General features: G+C 47.4%; 6 protein-coding genes across 6 annotated transcripts; 3 read left to right on the top strand and 3 right to left on the bottom strand.

The window, feature by feature from the left end:
- Positions 1 to 283: 283 nt before the first annotated feature.
- On the bottom strand, positions 284 to 2,394 carry I302_102056 (NADH-ubiquinone oxidoreductase 49 kDa subunit; the record flags this gene model as incomplete). The annotated part of the gene is made up of 8 exons (XM_019187437.1): positions 284 to 526; positions 658 to 898; positions 1,046 to 1,387; positions 1,496 to 1,628; positions 1,700 to 1,820; positions 1,904 to 1,971; positions 2,070 to 2,146; positions 2,246 to 2,394. The coding sequence occupies 8 exons, from the start codon at positions 2,392 to 2,394 to the stop codon at positions 284 to 286; spliced, it is 1,374 nt and encodes a 457-aa protein (XP_019050315.1).
- A 435-nt stretch (positions 2,395 to 2,829) lies between these two features.
- Positions 2,830 to 3,978, bottom strand: I302_102055 (uncharacterized protein; the record flags this gene model as incomplete). Its single annotated transcript, XM_019187436.1, has 4 exons — positions 2,830 to 3,250; positions 3,334 to 3,500; positions 3,581 to 3,695; positions 3,767 to 3,978. 4 exons carry the CDS (start codon positions 3,976 to 3,978, stop codon positions 2,830 to 2,832), a joined length of 915 nt encoding a protein of 304 aa, XP_019050314.1.
- Positions 3,979 to 4,313: 335 nt separating this feature from the next.
- I302_102054 (uncharacterized protein) lies at positions 4,314 to 4,937 on the top strand (the record flags this gene model as incomplete). Its single annotated transcript, XM_019187435.1, has 4 exons — positions 4,314 to 4,539; positions 4,612 to 4,694; positions 4,775 to 4,813; positions 4,893 to 4,937. 4 exons carry the CDS (start codon positions 4,314 to 4,316, stop codon positions 4,935 to 4,937), a joined length of 393 nt encoding a protein of 130 aa, XP_019050313.1.
- Positions 4,938 to 5,828: 891 nt separating this feature from the next.
- Positions 5,829 to 6,128, top strand: I302_102053 (uncharacterized protein; the record flags this gene model as incomplete). Its single annotated transcript, XM_019187434.1, has 1 exon — positions 5,829 to 6,128. One exon carries the CDS (start codon positions 5,829 to 5,831, stop codon positions 6,126 to 6,128), a length of 300 nt encoding a protein of 99 aa, XP_019050312.1.
- A 3,636-nt stretch (positions 6,129 to 9,764) lies between these two features.
- On the top strand, positions 9,765 to 10,426 carry I302_102052 (mitochondrial 54S ribosomal protein bL32m; the record flags this gene model as incomplete). Its single annotated transcript, XM_019187433.1, has 3 exons — positions 9,765 to 10,083; positions 10,189 to 10,270; positions 10,342 to 10,426. 3 exons carry the CDS (start codon positions 9,765 to 9,767, stop codon positions 10,424 to 10,426), a joined length of 486 nt encoding a protein of 161 aa, XP_019050311.1.
- A 209-nt stretch (positions 10,427 to 10,635) lies between these two features.
- I302_102051 (uncharacterized protein) lies at positions 10,636 to 14,826 on the bottom strand (the record flags this gene model as incomplete). Its single annotated transcript, XM_019187432.1, has 6 exons — positions 10,636 to 10,734; positions 10,810 to 10,911; positions 10,987 to 11,984; positions 12,051 to 13,286; positions 13,341 to 14,638; positions 14,702 to 14,826. The coding sequence occupies 6 exons, from the start codon at positions 14,824 to 14,826 to the stop codon at positions 10,636 to 10,638; spliced, it is 3,858 nt and encodes a 1,285-aa protein (XP_019050310.1).
- Positions 14,827 to 15,511: the final 685 nt, after the last annotated feature.

Here is a 15,511-nt window from a genome sequence, read left to right as displayed (position 1 = left end):
TTCAAGTAGTGGAAGGCAGAAAAATGATCAAATCGCGTACGAGCTGGATAAATGGCCTCAAGATGGGATCATGTCGACGAACGGGATATCGATTGGTTGATGAAATGACTATACACGTAATGAAGGAATCAATACAATTATGAACATCAGTAGACAACATCGTTTGCACCTTTTCAGTCTAAGTATGTGAAAAATGCATCCAATGAATCCCATTCCCAGAGGAATCAAAAAACTAACGTACAACCCTTCTCTTCTCCCATCTATCCTGCTACTATTGCGATAATTATCGATCAACCTCACCAAACACCAAATCCATCGTACCGATAATAGCCACCGCATCAGGTAAGAACTGATGTCTCATCATGAAATCTGATCCTTGTAAATGGGCGAATCCAGGCGCACGGATCTTACACTTGTAGGGTCGGTTGGTACCGTCCGATACGAGGTAGACACCCATCTCACCCTTTGGAGCTTCGATGGCGGAGTAGGTCTCTCCGGGGGGGACGGTGTATCCTTCGGAGTAGATCTGTGGGTGAATAAAAGGAGTATTTAGCACAAGTCTTCGTTCGTCCCAGCACATCAGGTGTAAAGCTTGTGAAAATGAGGTTGTACAGTGTATGATGGACTTAGAAGATAAACGATAGACGACAAACCCACCTTGAAATGATGAATCAAAGCTTCCATACTCTCCTTCATGGTTGCTCTAGGTGGTGGGACAATCTTATGATCATCCACTTTAACGGCACCGGTGGGCATCTTGTTCAAACATTGATCGATGATTCTCAAAGATTCTCTGAACTCCTGCACTCTACAGAGATACCTGTCGTAACAATCACCGTTCTTTCCTACTGGGACGTCGAACTCGACTTTGTCGTAGGCGTCGTATGGCGCTACTTTTCTGCGAATGGGAAGGAAGAAATACAATGTCAGCTGAGCTCGTCCTATGATGAAGATTGAGCGGGATATGATAGTTCTACACCGCATGAGTGATGCAAAATAGTACAGGGTGTATTCGACAAAATCTTCATGAAACGAGACGACCCACCGGATATCCCAAGGTACACCCGAACCTCTCAACATAACACCCGAGAACGAGTAATCCAAAGCCTGTTGAGCAGTCACCGTTCCTATACCGATGGTCCTTCCCTTCCAGATTCGATTACCAGTGACTACTTCCTCAATCTCATCTACCCTGCTTGAGAACTGAGTGGCCCACTTGAAGATATCGTCCAACATCCCGTGAGGCAGGTCAAAGGCAACACCACCAGGTCGGAAGTAGGCGGCGTGCATTCGTGCACCGGACACTCGCTCGTAGAACTCCATCAACTTTTCACGCTCTTCGAAACCCCACAAGAAGGGTGTGAGGGCACCGACATCCATCGCGTGGCTATGTGCGATTGAAGCGATCAGCTGGCTGAACTCTTAGGCAGATCGATATCATATGTATTATACGTGTATGTGGAAGAGATGTTGATGACTGAGACCAGTAACTCACGTCAAAACAGCCATCAAGTGGTTCAAAACCCTAGTAATCTCCCCAAATAACGTTCTAATCCATTTAGCCCTCTCGGGAACCTCGATATTCAACAACTTCTCAACAGCGAGCGTATAACTCAACTCATTCGTCACTATAACATCACCACCGAATGTATTTCAGCTAGGCGTCCTTGTCATGTAATTACGATAGAGAGATACCCACTCATGGAGACATAATCTAATCGATCGAAATATGGTAAAGCCTGGGTATAGTTCTTGTATTCGATCAATTTTTCTGTTCCTCTGTGTAAGAGACCGATGTGAGGATCGGCACGAAGGATTTCCTATAAATTACCAACCCAGTCAAATTAGCTTGGAGTAAATCACCAAACGAGGATAAGTGAGGAAGACAAAGACCTATACCCACCTCTCCGTTCAACTCGAGGATCAATCGAAGCACACCGTGAGCAGCGGGATGTTGAGGACCGAAGTTGACTATGTATTTCAGATCGATCAGCTTTACGTACTATCGCCACACCTCACGGAGAATTGTGGTAACAGAGACGAAGTGCGAGGAGAGTTACTGAACGTACCAGTGAAATGTCTCATCTGAGCATCTTTCCTCGATGAACCCTCTTTCAAGATCTCTTCAGCTGACATACCGTGTAGCCTATATCAAGACACAAGCTATCAGCTTTAACCGATCCGATCGCTCTCCGTATCACCATTTCGCCCATTTTGACCCCCTAGACATCATTCTGATACTCACTCTTCTACTGAGTGCGCCCTCAAAGGACTAGGTTCCACCGCAGGAGAAGCCATCGACCTGAGGGCGGTGGATGAGATACCCCGGAAAGCGGCTTTGGAAGATGAGGGTGAAGGAGCATTTCGAAGGATCGGTCGTAAGTTTCTGATCATTTTAAATTGAGTGCTGTTGATCGGTGAGAGGTATGAATACAGTGAAGATGATAGGATCGAGCTGTATGGGCTGACTGTGCAGCTTTGGTATACCGATAACAAACACAACAAGGATAGGTTGCAGGATATTCAAAAGTCGAGATCGTGAGCAGAGTGGTCGATGGCAGCAGCAGCAGTGATGGTGGTAGTGGCACTTGGACCCGGAACCAATAACATGATAGGGAATGACATACAACCCACTTAACTCCGGAGTGTGGCACCTTTTCTCACGGCTGGTAGCCATACTGGAGCTATTCCATGTGGATGTATAAATGCTTGTCTATGTATACATGCAGAGCAATGCACTTGTGCTGTCAATATACCAGTCACCATGCTCGTAATGTATAGCACTATACATATCATATCTATACAACTGACTGACAGACCTCCTCTAGTCTAAATATCCACCAAACCCTGATGCACACCCACGTTCTTCTTCCCATTTGCCCCATCTCCATTCGCCCCAATCGAGGCACCTTGATTCCTCCAAGCATTCGTCTCATTCACGCCCGTAAGATCCTCCGCATCAGCATCAAGCTCATCATCATCCAGACTAAACCTCCCCGCAAAGCCCTCTTCCTCGTCATTCTCATCCGCCCTGACACTTGTATATCCCCCTCCCGATCTTTGACTGCGTCGTCTCCACGATCCCCATTTTGGTCCGGTGGAAGATTCACCGTTACTTTGAGATTTAAAGGTAGGTAAGGATATCTTGGGGATGTGGAATAATGGGAATTGAGCGGCACCCCTTCGACCTAGGTAGAATCTGTTGTATAGTGTATGTCCACCGAACCACGTTAGGATCGCTATTGCCAGACTATAAAACATGGGCAAGTATCAGCTTTTGTCTCTTTGATTGCGCACTGGACCAGGCAGCTGATAAGGGGAGTCGGAACTCACATCGCACCGAAGGCTATGTAGTGGCCTGATTCCAAGGATGATTTAGGGTTCGTAGGACATGCTACGTGGGATCTCCATTCAAAGTAGAAATGACATGGATCTTGAGGAGGTAATGTAGCGACTAAGACTGGCTTGCCGGCGTTGAAGTCTGATGGACTACAGATGAACTATTGAAGTAGGGATATCAGCAAGCAGTACAAAGGAGGAAGAAACAAGATGAGAGTTGGGAGCAGTACGGTCGACCCACTCGAATAGCCGTCGAAGCCTTCGCATCAGGGTTGAGCGGACAAGCCGATCCATCCGTGATTACATACATGGGTTCGTTGGTCATAGGTGACATCGTCAGGTTGGTATGCACTCGGCTGTATGCACATCACATCATCAGCTGAAATCCCTCGATAAAAGGCAGCTTGTATCAATTGTAACCACTGACCCCAGCACGAAATCGCCATCATCCTTCCTGACATATCCTCCCACCGTATCTGGATCTTCTACGGCGTGTAGCTCCCCAACTACCCCTCTACATATGTTGAGATTATAACTTGTCTCGCCGACTTGAGCTACATAATCTGCTTTCGCCGAACCGAGTGGAGAGAGGTCGTAGTGCGTTCCGTCATCCAGTGTGAGCGTACAGGGAGATGCCATCTTCGATCTGTTTTCAGAACTGGGTTCCTTCTGTGTACTGAGATACTTTGGCGTTATATGATATCGATTGACAGGGAGTTGAGATGAGAAATGTATTCGTTCAGTTAGCGGCAAATGCGCAGAGTGAGCTACGTAATGTTCTGTTTTAGTCACGTGACATGACACGATACACTCGGATTTCGGACGAGATCTCGAGTACCCATCATCCATCATCCATCATCCATCATCCATCATCGTCATAAAGCTGTCTTCAGATTTCTTGATTAATCTGCAGATATCTATCAATATATTATAGCCACCCAGCACACCCAGCACAACACATCGATCCTTTCAAGATGCGCTCCGTCCGATCACTCGCCTCTACCACCCTCCAATCCACCCTCACCCGACCGGCACCAGCTGCCCGTCGGTTCTTAATTTCTTCACCTCGTGTGCTCGCTTCCGAGACTCCCAAAGACCCATTCGCCGATCCAGCTTTCAAGGCTTTTCAGGATAAGGTGAAGAATCATGAGGGAGCTATCAAAGCTATAATGGATCTGGGAGAGGTGATGAAGCAGAAGGGTGGGTTTACGCCCCTTTACGACATGTGACTGGAGGTACGAGTCGGTCCTGATATATTCGTTGTCCCGACAGGTTTCGATACCACCAAACAACCCTCGATGACTCAGATGGCTAAGATGGCTATGGACAGTGATCTCAGGGCGGCTGCCCAGACGGTACGTTCAGCTTGACTCTCCTCGATCTTGGTAATTATATAACGATCGAGCTCAGCTGACAAACGTGAACATGTTCTCAGTTGATGGCAGAGCTGCAGAAAGCCGGTGTAGATCCAAAGGTAAATTGATTTTCAAGTGGTACAAGTGCATCTGGCCACTCCTGAGTAACATAGCTGACCTCGTTGGACCGCCTTATAGGAAGCAATGGAGATGTTCCAAAAAGCCAATTCCGGTCAACTATAAAACGATTCTCACGGAAGAGGTAGAAAAATAGATAAATAGGAATATATCTAGCATCACATGTATCCAATAGCTCGTAACTCAAGAATGAAAGTGGTCTACTAACCCTACCTCACCATCTCATTCCTTCCTCGCAACCTTTTCGCCTTCTTCTCCACTGGCGATTTCGTATCCTTCCTCTTGCTTACCTGCTCTCAGTCAAGACGATATCCGCGACCATCGGGACTTCGACACATACCAAAATCCAATACGATAACCAAGCTAGTAAGAGATCGTATAGATTTGTTGGTATCGCTCAAAGAAGGCTTAACATCGAATGTCAGACTTGGCGATATCTCATATAGGCAAAGCCAGACGAAGTGCTCCTTGGCTCAAAGAATATCTTCTTTCGGCTGTTCCGCACAATTTCATCACGCTTTAGTCTCACTCACTAAGCAAGCTCGCATTCGTGATCATCATTCAAACACGTCCTTTCATTCAGTATTTATGCGAGAAGGATGTGCCAGACCCTTAGCCTTTCACTTTGTGAGCGTTTTCAGAAGCCTTACACCTCACTTTGTGGAGTGCATTCCCGTGTCGTATACTGATATTCAAAGGAGGACTATCAGATATCATCGTATCGCATAACTACTCGGTTAAGCTGACGTATCTACGAATCTTGGGATATCCGGCTACTTCGGGTCCCAGTTATCAAGCGAAAGTCAAGGTCTAGGATAAGATATAAAAGGGTCACAAATCGCTGGGATGGGCCGTTCTCCCATTTCGACGTGTTCAAACATCAAAGTATTCTATCTCGACCAAAAAGTATTCATACTAGACTGCTTATAAACCAGATTAAGCTTGACTCCTAGCTCGTGTACACGACAAAGGAAAGAAACGGGTGCATCTCACAAAATGTCAACCAGGCAAGTCGGATCAAGCCCAAAGGTTTCACATTCTGAGAAGGCTGACGATAGGCTTGTTGGTCAATACAGGTCTACCACCACCTCATACCAATTATCCTTTACACCTTCCCCAACCCGATGGTCCCGAGCATCTCACGGATCGACCACCGGAGACGATCCTATTGACTGGAAGTCGGGCGGAAGTATCCATACACCCAGTGGAAAGTTTATTTTCAACCCAGATGGGACTATCAAAGAATATACCCCTCCCAAAGAAGAACAGCGTCCGTTGTATGATAAGACTTGGTAAGGTTGGTCACGTATTTCTGTGACTAGCTATTGGTGTGTGAGGACAGCAAGTCAATGTAGTACGGTATGACTGATGAGTCGAGTGTTGGCGACTGCTGATGATGATGTACACACCAGTACTTTGTGAATCTGAATCAATCAATTGATCTCAAGAGTGGTGACCTGTGATTTGTGTTAATTTGCATGATGATACTTTCTCCCGTCAGCTCATCATGACCTGCATCACTAACGATAGGCGATGACTTAACATACTGTACATCTGCTCAGGGCTCTGAAACGTTTCTCCTTTCATTGTGTGGGTAGCTAAAAGGATACATTTGAACCAGCATAGACTGACATGCTCTACAATGCAGATGATGATTATCACTCAACATCCTTGCCATTGATCATATGAACTGTCAAGAGACACGTACACGGACTGTGGCGCCTTCCATGTTGCAGCTTCTGACCATCTGTTTTCTCTGTAAGAAACATCTTGGAAGGCAAGTCAAGGAAGGCTGTGCAATTGCTGTGCAGAAAATGTAAGGTAGATGAGAACGGCCAGTAAACACAGAACTACAATGCCGCGTTCTTCACTGATTGCTCTTCTCGATCCTTACACTCTTCACACTCCATAATCTCACTTCAAAATCCCAGTTCGGCCCCATTATCCGACGATTGAACACTCGTGGATTGAACTTCCCGAAGGAAGTATCGGCTTTGCATAGTACTTCAGTGGGCCGGCTGCAAAGGAACAGATTCTGTTCTACGTACCTTGCGCTAAGGAAGATGAGCTCAGTAAAGACAAATGAGTGCTCAAACCCTCACAACGTACATCAGTAGACCAATACTTCTTTGAATCAAACAAGGGGAGATGATAGTACTGCTGGTATTTTTGACCGATTTTTTGCGCCTTTACACATATTGATTGTTGATTATATCAACCGCTCATGCATGTACCCATGAGTGTATATACTAAGATTACATCCAGGACGACAGGTCAGAGATCCTGGCAGAGGACAGGGGACTTACGTGTATGCAACCCCACGATCTCACGTCAGCTGTCGTGAGTGCTTTGCATTGATGCCTCGCAAGGAACGCCTTCAATCCTCGGGTAAGAATGAGGACAGCAATGCAGACGACTTGACAAACGCTTATGATTCTCGTCAGACATACTTAAGCAACATAGATAATCAGTCTTCTCATATCTCATGTGAGCGCAAGCGACATGTCATTGCTATTTATGAGCTACCCAGAATTCCTCAGAAACTCTTGCTTACTTTGCGATTCAAACCAAAAGGATGCACACCGGTCTGGTGAGACTTGACGGTCAGTATTTGCCTTCAATCCAATCCGTACAAAGGCATCCGGATGTCACGACCGCTGAACGACCGCATTTTGAGGTTATGTACAGACAGTATGGAGAGGCCGATCGGTTATATTGTGGGATTGCACTGCTCGACTGGCCCACTCCCAACACCGAACACCTTGATAATTACATGGAAATTGAACGTCATTCGTTGATGTGATTTACACATAGATCCGAATTATTCAACCCGTGAAGATAGGACGCGCGTGCCACTGTTGCATAACATGAAACTTCCCCTCTTCACACAGCATGGCAATCAAACTATAGGATAAAACACTTGCACTGAACCACAGCAGCGGGAACATCATCAAGATGAGACGACATCCTTCAAGCCCGGAAAGCCACCAGTCGACATCCTCCTGACCTCGTCGTATGCGGTCCAGCAGACAATCAGAAGCCGCTTGGTCCTTGTCACAACTCGTTTTGTACGACTCAATACTTATGCAGAGATAGTTGAACGCACATCGCATAAAGGAAAAGTTCCAACCCATTTGGCCCAACTGATTGATACAGGTGGCCTTAGTAAAGCGATTCGCTCGATCAAAGGTGTGTCCCATGGAAGGCCCACTGGAACACCGCCTCAACGATTCTCTAAGCAAGTTAGTTGTCTCGTCCGCACAGTCCCAAATCAACTTCAAACTTCAGTGGCAATGGGTGTTAGCTCCAAGGTGTATATAAAGGGTGGGTATCCCCCTCCATTTCAACTTTTGATCTCCCTCATTGCCACCCACTGACAGACAGGTCTTCCCCTTGATATTACAGATCTTAGTCTTTTATCGAGTTCTTCTGATACGATAGTACTGTATCCTACTTCCTCTTTTTATATATTTGTTGACATCATCGTAGAAGGTATGTCGACCCAGGAAGAAGATCCTTTCGACGTGATGGTTCAAGGCGATTACCTATACTTCCGAGATGAGGGAATTCACCGATACAGACACGCTTACGACGAAACAAAACCTGTGGTTCGGAATGTGTTTGGGCACTTTTCTTATGCGGAAAGAACACCAGGAAAAGATGACATGGTGGTCGTCTCATACGGAGCACAGCCGTGGGGAAAGGACACCGTGATTGTGCAAACCTTCGTCCGATCGGAAGAAGGATTCGACCGAAGGTTCCCTGACCGGGATAGTTGTTTCTTCTTCAGTGTTCGTGGTCGAGAAATGACGTTGCAAGGCGACCTGCCGCAAAAGGACCTGCAATGCTCCTTAAGGTACACCGACCTCGTACGACTGGACCAACTTCACAATACTTCACGGCCCAGTGACATCAGCTATCGATCCGTTGGCATCGCTCGAGGCCCGATTTCTCGAGGCCGCAGGTCCGAGCTGTCGATCTTTGTACCATACAAGGCTACTGAATCACAAAGGACCACAGAGTCGCATCCATAATGTCCATACAACGAATGAGGTACCTGGTGGAGAAACGTTTGTTCTGAAACAAACTAAGCCATTACGTCGTACTGATGAGATGATGATTACTATGCGGACTGATTTGATAATGGTCATGTTTGATTCGTCACGATAATGCTCATGCATCGAGCCCAGGCCGCATCTGACTTCCATTCCTTACAAGCTGAATTCATCGTCCGTCATGTTCATGTGAGCTTACGTCAGCGTCATTTTGTTTGATTCACCTTACTCGGACCAAATTCACTATCGTGGCAGCAACGTTTGTCATCCCCCACAGGTTAGTACAGTAGATCAACAAAAACACTCTTTATCAGCCTGCCGGTCACATCGTCGACAATTCCTGAATTTAGTGAGCACAGCAGCTGATGATCCCGCTCGACATATCGTCATGATGGGATCAATCGAATCAGGATGCACTCAAAGGATTTCCGACAACATCGGTCGAACACTTCTTATGATGTCACGTCAGCTCGTTCCACGCGAGTGGGGATGCATTCTCTGCATCGCCCTCCAAGTACTTGCTTCTGACTTCCCAAAGACGGAGATGCCAGTCAAAGGAGATACGAAGCAAAGTATTTGGGAAACACGTAGCTCGCATTCACAGCTTTCTTCCCCCTTTGTAAGATCCTAATTCGAGAATGATTTTAGGTCTGATGAATTTAGTGAATGGATTGGTGCCACATTCCGGGATTACGACTGTACAGTAGCATCAGCTGTCGGGAATTCCCGTTGGCGCTGTTTCTTAACTTTTGGCATGAATGCATATGCATGAATCTCATGATTTCGGAAACTGCTTCATTCGCTCTTCTCGTTCGTCCACAATCCCATTGACATAATTATACGACCCAGAGCCACCATCATAGCTCCATCAGACAGCATGGCCTCCCTACCCCTCACCACCCGCTCTTCGCTTATCTCCCTCCGACCACTCCTCAACTCCGCCAGACCTTCCTGGTCCCTCCCCTGTATCGCATCATCCTCGTCCTCTTCATCCCCAGCTCTCCCAGTATCACTCGTAGCCCCTATCGAATCAGCTGTACCGACCTCATCCTGGAGATCAATCTTACCTTCCTTCTCCCTCGAATCGATATTGGAGCTGATCCCACCAATCGTATGGGCCAGTGTCCCCAAGAAGAAGACTTCGCATAGTAGGAAGAGCATGAGGAGTGCGAATAAGGGATTGAAAAATAGGACTAGTGAGTAGTCTTTTACATTGAAAGGTATCGTGGGGAGATAGAGATACGAACGAATCTTCATCTGGTAGTCAAGAGGTCGTACTGATCTTTCAATGTACAATGCAGATCTCTCGCTGTGCGAGGCGTGCGGTTCCATCAAATTAACACACCATATCTGTCCGACATGTTATTCCCAAATATCAAGAAGGTGAGCTATCCCACTCAAATTCTCCCTTTATAGAAGTGGTCATAGCTGACTTTTACGTACCGGCGACGCAGATGGAAGAAAGAAGCTAGAGGTGAATTACCTACTGGAAGTATTAGCGAACCGTTACTTGAGCAACAGCAAAGTGCTCAACCATAAACGTCTTTTTCGCACAGAGAAAGGATAGATATCAATAATGCATTCTGGTCAGTTGGACGGGGAGAACACGGTTCATTCATTAACGTGTCGATTCATGCATATTACAACATATCATATGATACTCCTCTGCCATTCGTCCCCTCGTAAAACCAAACCCAATTCGAAACATATCAAAACTATCCATATCCCCGCTCAAGTCCTACAGCAACCTATCCTTGATTCTGTTGTTGTTGATTCTGATTGGGTTTAGGACTATTCCTAGCTTGGATCTGGTTATTCTGGATACTAGGTGATCGGGCGAAATGTTGCTGTACAATCAATTCCTATCAGCTTCGAACCTTTGCAATTGCTGGCACATACGAAAGCTGGATCCCAATACTCACTACTCCTTGCATACCCATTTGAGGTGTTCCAGGATTACCTTGACCCTGTCCTTGAGCAGCGGCGACCTGAGCTTGAGCTTGTGCGGCAGCTTGCATCTGAGCCTAGTTCACCAATTCATACGATCGTCAACACCTTATCCCTATCGGAATCAGCTGATATGAAAGAGGCAAACTCACATTTCTCATCATCAACGCTCTGATTTGTTCAGGATTGGCCTGTTGTCCATTCGCCGCCAACTGCGCTATGATCTGCTGCATCGCCGCATTATTGATCTGCGGGGTCTGTACTCCCTGCTGTGGCATTGGTCCAGGGACGGGACTAGACATCTGAGGCGATCCCTGACTTCCCGCACTGGCTACTCTGAGGTGTTGAGGGACGTTCTGACCAGATGGTACGCGTTGCTGAGGGGAGGCCTGGTTCATAGCTGGAGAAGAGGTCATGGAGGGATCTCCGTTGGGTAACGGTGTGCCCTGCTGATTGTATGGTGAACCGCTCATCCTTCCCTGAGCTTGAGCTTGGGCTTGAAGTTGAGCTTGTTGGGCGGCACGTAACTGCGCTTGCTGGGCTGCTATCTGCTGTGCTTGGAGAAGTTGCATTTGCTGTTGTACCTGGGGTGAATGATTTTGTTGACCTTGCTGCGGTTGTTGTTGAGCATTGGGTCGAACGTTACCTTGTCCAGGTACACCATTCACATTCTGCCTGTTCACTGCGTTGGCAGCTACGACCGCATTGAGCAGTTGTTGTTGGCTAGGTGCCATGTTGGGCATAGGCTGTCCATTAGGTCCCATGCGGATAGGTGCGTTGGGTGGAGGACGCATTTGCGGCTGTTGATTCTGAGGCTGAGGAGTGGGCTGTATAGGTTGCTGGCCTTGAGGTTGGGGTTGGCCAGGCTGAGGAACAGACTGTTGCGGTTGTTGAGGTTGACCCTGAGCAGCTTGTTGCTGTTGGGCTTGCTGAGCTTGTTGAGCGGCTTGCTGTTGCTGCTGCATCAATTGTTGTCTCATGGCCAATTGTCGCTGCTGTTCTTGCATGGCTCGTTGTTGACGTTGCTGCATGGCCTGAACATCTCGTTGATACTTCGTTTCCACCAATTCCCAAGGTGTAGAGATGGACGACATCAGGTAGCTAGCATGCGATTCATGTACGTTGATGATCTTCTTCGGTTGATCTTTGACTATTATACAGATCAAGCCGATTAGTACCCATTGACTCGTTATGTGGAGTGGTAATAGCTACTTACCCCCCGTCTTGGTCCTATTCGCCTCTCTTCTCCTGTTCATTCTCTTGGCAGCATCGTAAATAGCTTGATGCCTAATCGAGCTCTTCGTACCCTCATATTTCGGCTTGGCAGCCTGTCTGTCCCGTTTTGACATCCCAGGGGGAGGCGGAGCTCCTTCAGGCAGCGGTGTCTCTGTACCAGCAGTACCCGGAGCTTGAGCAGTGGGAGTCGGAAGAGAAGGTACCGAAATACCAGTAACGGGAGTTTGTTGCGCTGGAGCAGCAGACTGAGGAGTTTGGTTCCCCGGACGACTGGACGCTGCGGTCGAAGGTGGGGCAGCAGAAGTAGGTGGGATGGGAGCAGGAGTGGTCGTGCCAGAAGGAGGTGCAGCAGCAGGAGTCGCTGCTGTGGTGGGATTAGCACTAGGAGTAGGGGCGACAGAAGCGGACGCTTGTGGTTGTAATTCGGCTTTCTTGATCTTGTCTTTACCATCGCTATAGGTATGATACCATCTATCCCAGCAATCATATGCTGATCGCTTCTCTGTAGGTATGTTGACTTTCTCCGTGTTGAAAGAATCAGCTATGAGCTGCCAATGGAATGGATATGTCGCGACGAGCTTGAGAAGATGCTCGTCCTCCTCTGGAGTCCATACTATCTGAGCACGGAGATGTTGACCAGGTGGTTTGGGTGGTTCGGGCGGTCGCATCGAGTCTAAAGGCCTTATACCTCGCCCGTAGAATACACTGGAAGTAGCAGCTACCACAGTCGCACTGACATCTGTCGAGCCTTTGGGATCTTCGAAGTATGGACCCTCATGAATGTCCCATGTACCATCAGCAGCGTTTTTGGCAGGTTGTAAGGTGGAGACGAGAATCGGTCGTATGTCCATTATCCGCGATGTGTGTGCTAAACGAGATCCCGTCGTCTGACCTTCATCGAGACGGCGTGCGGGTTTATCTTCAGTCGAAGGAGCGGGACCTTGATATACCACCAAATCAGGGAACAAGTCGACGAGCGAAGGAGGTGTTTGAGGTTCAGCAGCATCTTCGGTATTCGTAGAAGCAGTAGTGAGTTGAGGTAGAGAGTCAAGATCGACGGTGGCAGATGTGAAAGACAAGTCCAACAGGGGTTTTCGAGCAGCGACAAGTTCTTCAACATTTGCGAATCGTTTGTTAATGACTAATCCATTTGGTAACACCGTATCACGCCGCACTTCCGAGGCATCCCGATCGCTCTCATCTGCGTTATCGATGTCTGAGATATATCCATTAGCTGCAGATTTCAGCCGAAAGAGATACATTCACTCACCGTCAAGCCCAACCACATCCTCCCCTACATCTTCCGCCTCACCTTCTGCGTCTTCTTCACCTTCTGCATCTTCCTCCTCTCCATCTGCATCCGCCGTGCCACCATCATCAGGTTCACCATCTGCATCTTCCTCTCCATCCGCATCAGCGTCATCGCCCATCTCCACATCTTCATTCTCTTTCTTCACCTCCTTCATCTCGTCTATACTATCCAGCACTTCCGCACCAGCAACACCTTCTTCAGCGGGTAAATCTTCCTCTCTACCAATCAACATCTCCACATCATCGTCCTCCGCTGAAGCACTGGGCAATTCCGTCTGACCATCCGTACAACCCTGCTCCTGTGTTCCATCCCCATCAACCTGTGATCGACTTCCTGGATGTCCAGGTATTGCTTGATCCTTCGATTTTCCCCAGCCTCTATTGCCCACCATCAACTTCTCCTTCTCTTCCTCACTTGACAAATGCCACTCCACAACCTGATAAGCGAATTCTCTAGCCTGTATCCTCTTCCATTTCCTCTCCTCATTAAAATCAACTCTCATCCATTCCATCTCTTCCAGCAAGAAATCCCAATGCGATTTTGGTACAGCTATAGTTCGTAATTTCTTAGGTTGTCTCAAGCTCCACCGATTCTCATTCTTCCTAATTTCGATTCTCTCCATCGCTCTGACATGCCTCATCTCGTTGAGCGCAATCTTCCAGTCATTCGTTAACACACATTTACTAGATTTCGTCAATGATCCACTCAGTGGGTTCAAGGTGTATGACGCTTGAAGCTTGTATAGATCTACTTGATCGTTCAACTTTGCCCTCTTCTTGGCTGGTTGTCGTGGTTGGGGAGGAAGCGGAGGTAGTTTGGGCAATTGCGAGGTATAATCCGTTTCTAATGGCATCAAGATTTTGGGTGATGTTCCTGGTAGGTCAGCTGGATGATAGTTGTCGACTGGGACCCATTCGGGTACTTCCATCTTAGGAGGAGGAGCGAATGAGGTGGTTGGCGCTAGGCGAGGTCGAGGCTGTATCTGGTCCATCGTTACACCTGTCATAGAACCGCTTGCTTCCGGAGGAGGTGAGGGAGATGTCAGTAGGGGTACGAAAGGTTTTGAAGCTTTGGGTGATTTTATGGGTGCAATTGGCCTGGACTCAACCTCTACGCCCGGGGGCGATTGGAGCGATTCGGTAGAAGTTGACGTTGCCGTTTGCTGAGTCGCAGGTATTTCATCTGGGAACACCGTCGATGTTGCAGGAGGCGATATGGGCGGTAATGAAGGCAAGGTCAAGCTCGATATACTCGATCTGCAAGGTCATTTAGCTACAATCTCTTCCCGCTCATTAATCATACCCAAGAACGATACGCACCCTTCTCCGAGCTGATATCGCTTCCTCCATTCGTCGAACCCTTTCTCAACTTTACTTTCATCCAAAGCATCTTCTTCTCCTATCGGCGGAAAGTCATCTGGCCCTTTCCGCCTTGGCTCAAGCATCAAGTACAGTTCTTTCAGCGAGTCGGCATGTTTAGGTGTTATTTCGCTATTTGCAGTTGATGCATTAGTACATCCACCTTCAAGTCGAGGCCTCAACTAGACAAGCTCACTCTATTTCTGCTTGGCGTAGCTGTATCACCTCGTGCAATGCATTTCGAAGTTGGAATGACTACAATATTGGGCGGAATTAGCATAAACAATCGAAATCACAGTCGAGGAGAAAGACAGGGTATATACCGATACTTCTGGGTCCATCTTGGCGCCTATCGCTCGCTTTCTTCGCGGATATGGTAGTTTGTAGGTCTATAGCCCTATAGAGGGCGATTTGAAGCGGGATGTACCCTTGTATGGTATTGATATAATAGATAAATGGAGAGAAATGTTGAAGAAAACATCAACATGAGAGCGAAAAGGAATAACATTGGCTGATACAGGCGCGCGCGGGGGATGGTTTTTAAAGGCTCGCCAGAACAGCAGAGTCTTTCACCTGTGCCTAACTTACCAGGAACGAGGATGAATGGGGTCTCCGCGTTGTGAGTGCTTATTGTTCTCCGTCCACTTTGTGATGAGATGTCCTTTTGTTCTACTTTTCACACTCTTCTCGGTTGTTTGACATGGAAATTATGTTTGAATGATCATAATCATCATCGTATTCACCCACTAGCAAGATATCTTCTTCTCCAAA

This window comes from Kwoniella bestiolae, chromosome 1, assembly GCF_000512585.2.
Source record: "Kwoniella bestiolae CBS 10118 chromosome 1, complete sequence".
In the NCBI taxonomy this organism is placed as follows: Eukaryota; Fungi; Basidiomycota; class Tremellomycetes; order Tremellales; family Cryptococcaceae; genus Kwoniella; species Kwoniella bestiolae.
Note: the sequence above shows the minus strand (reverse complement) of the source record. Positions and strands in the feature narration are given on the sequence as shown.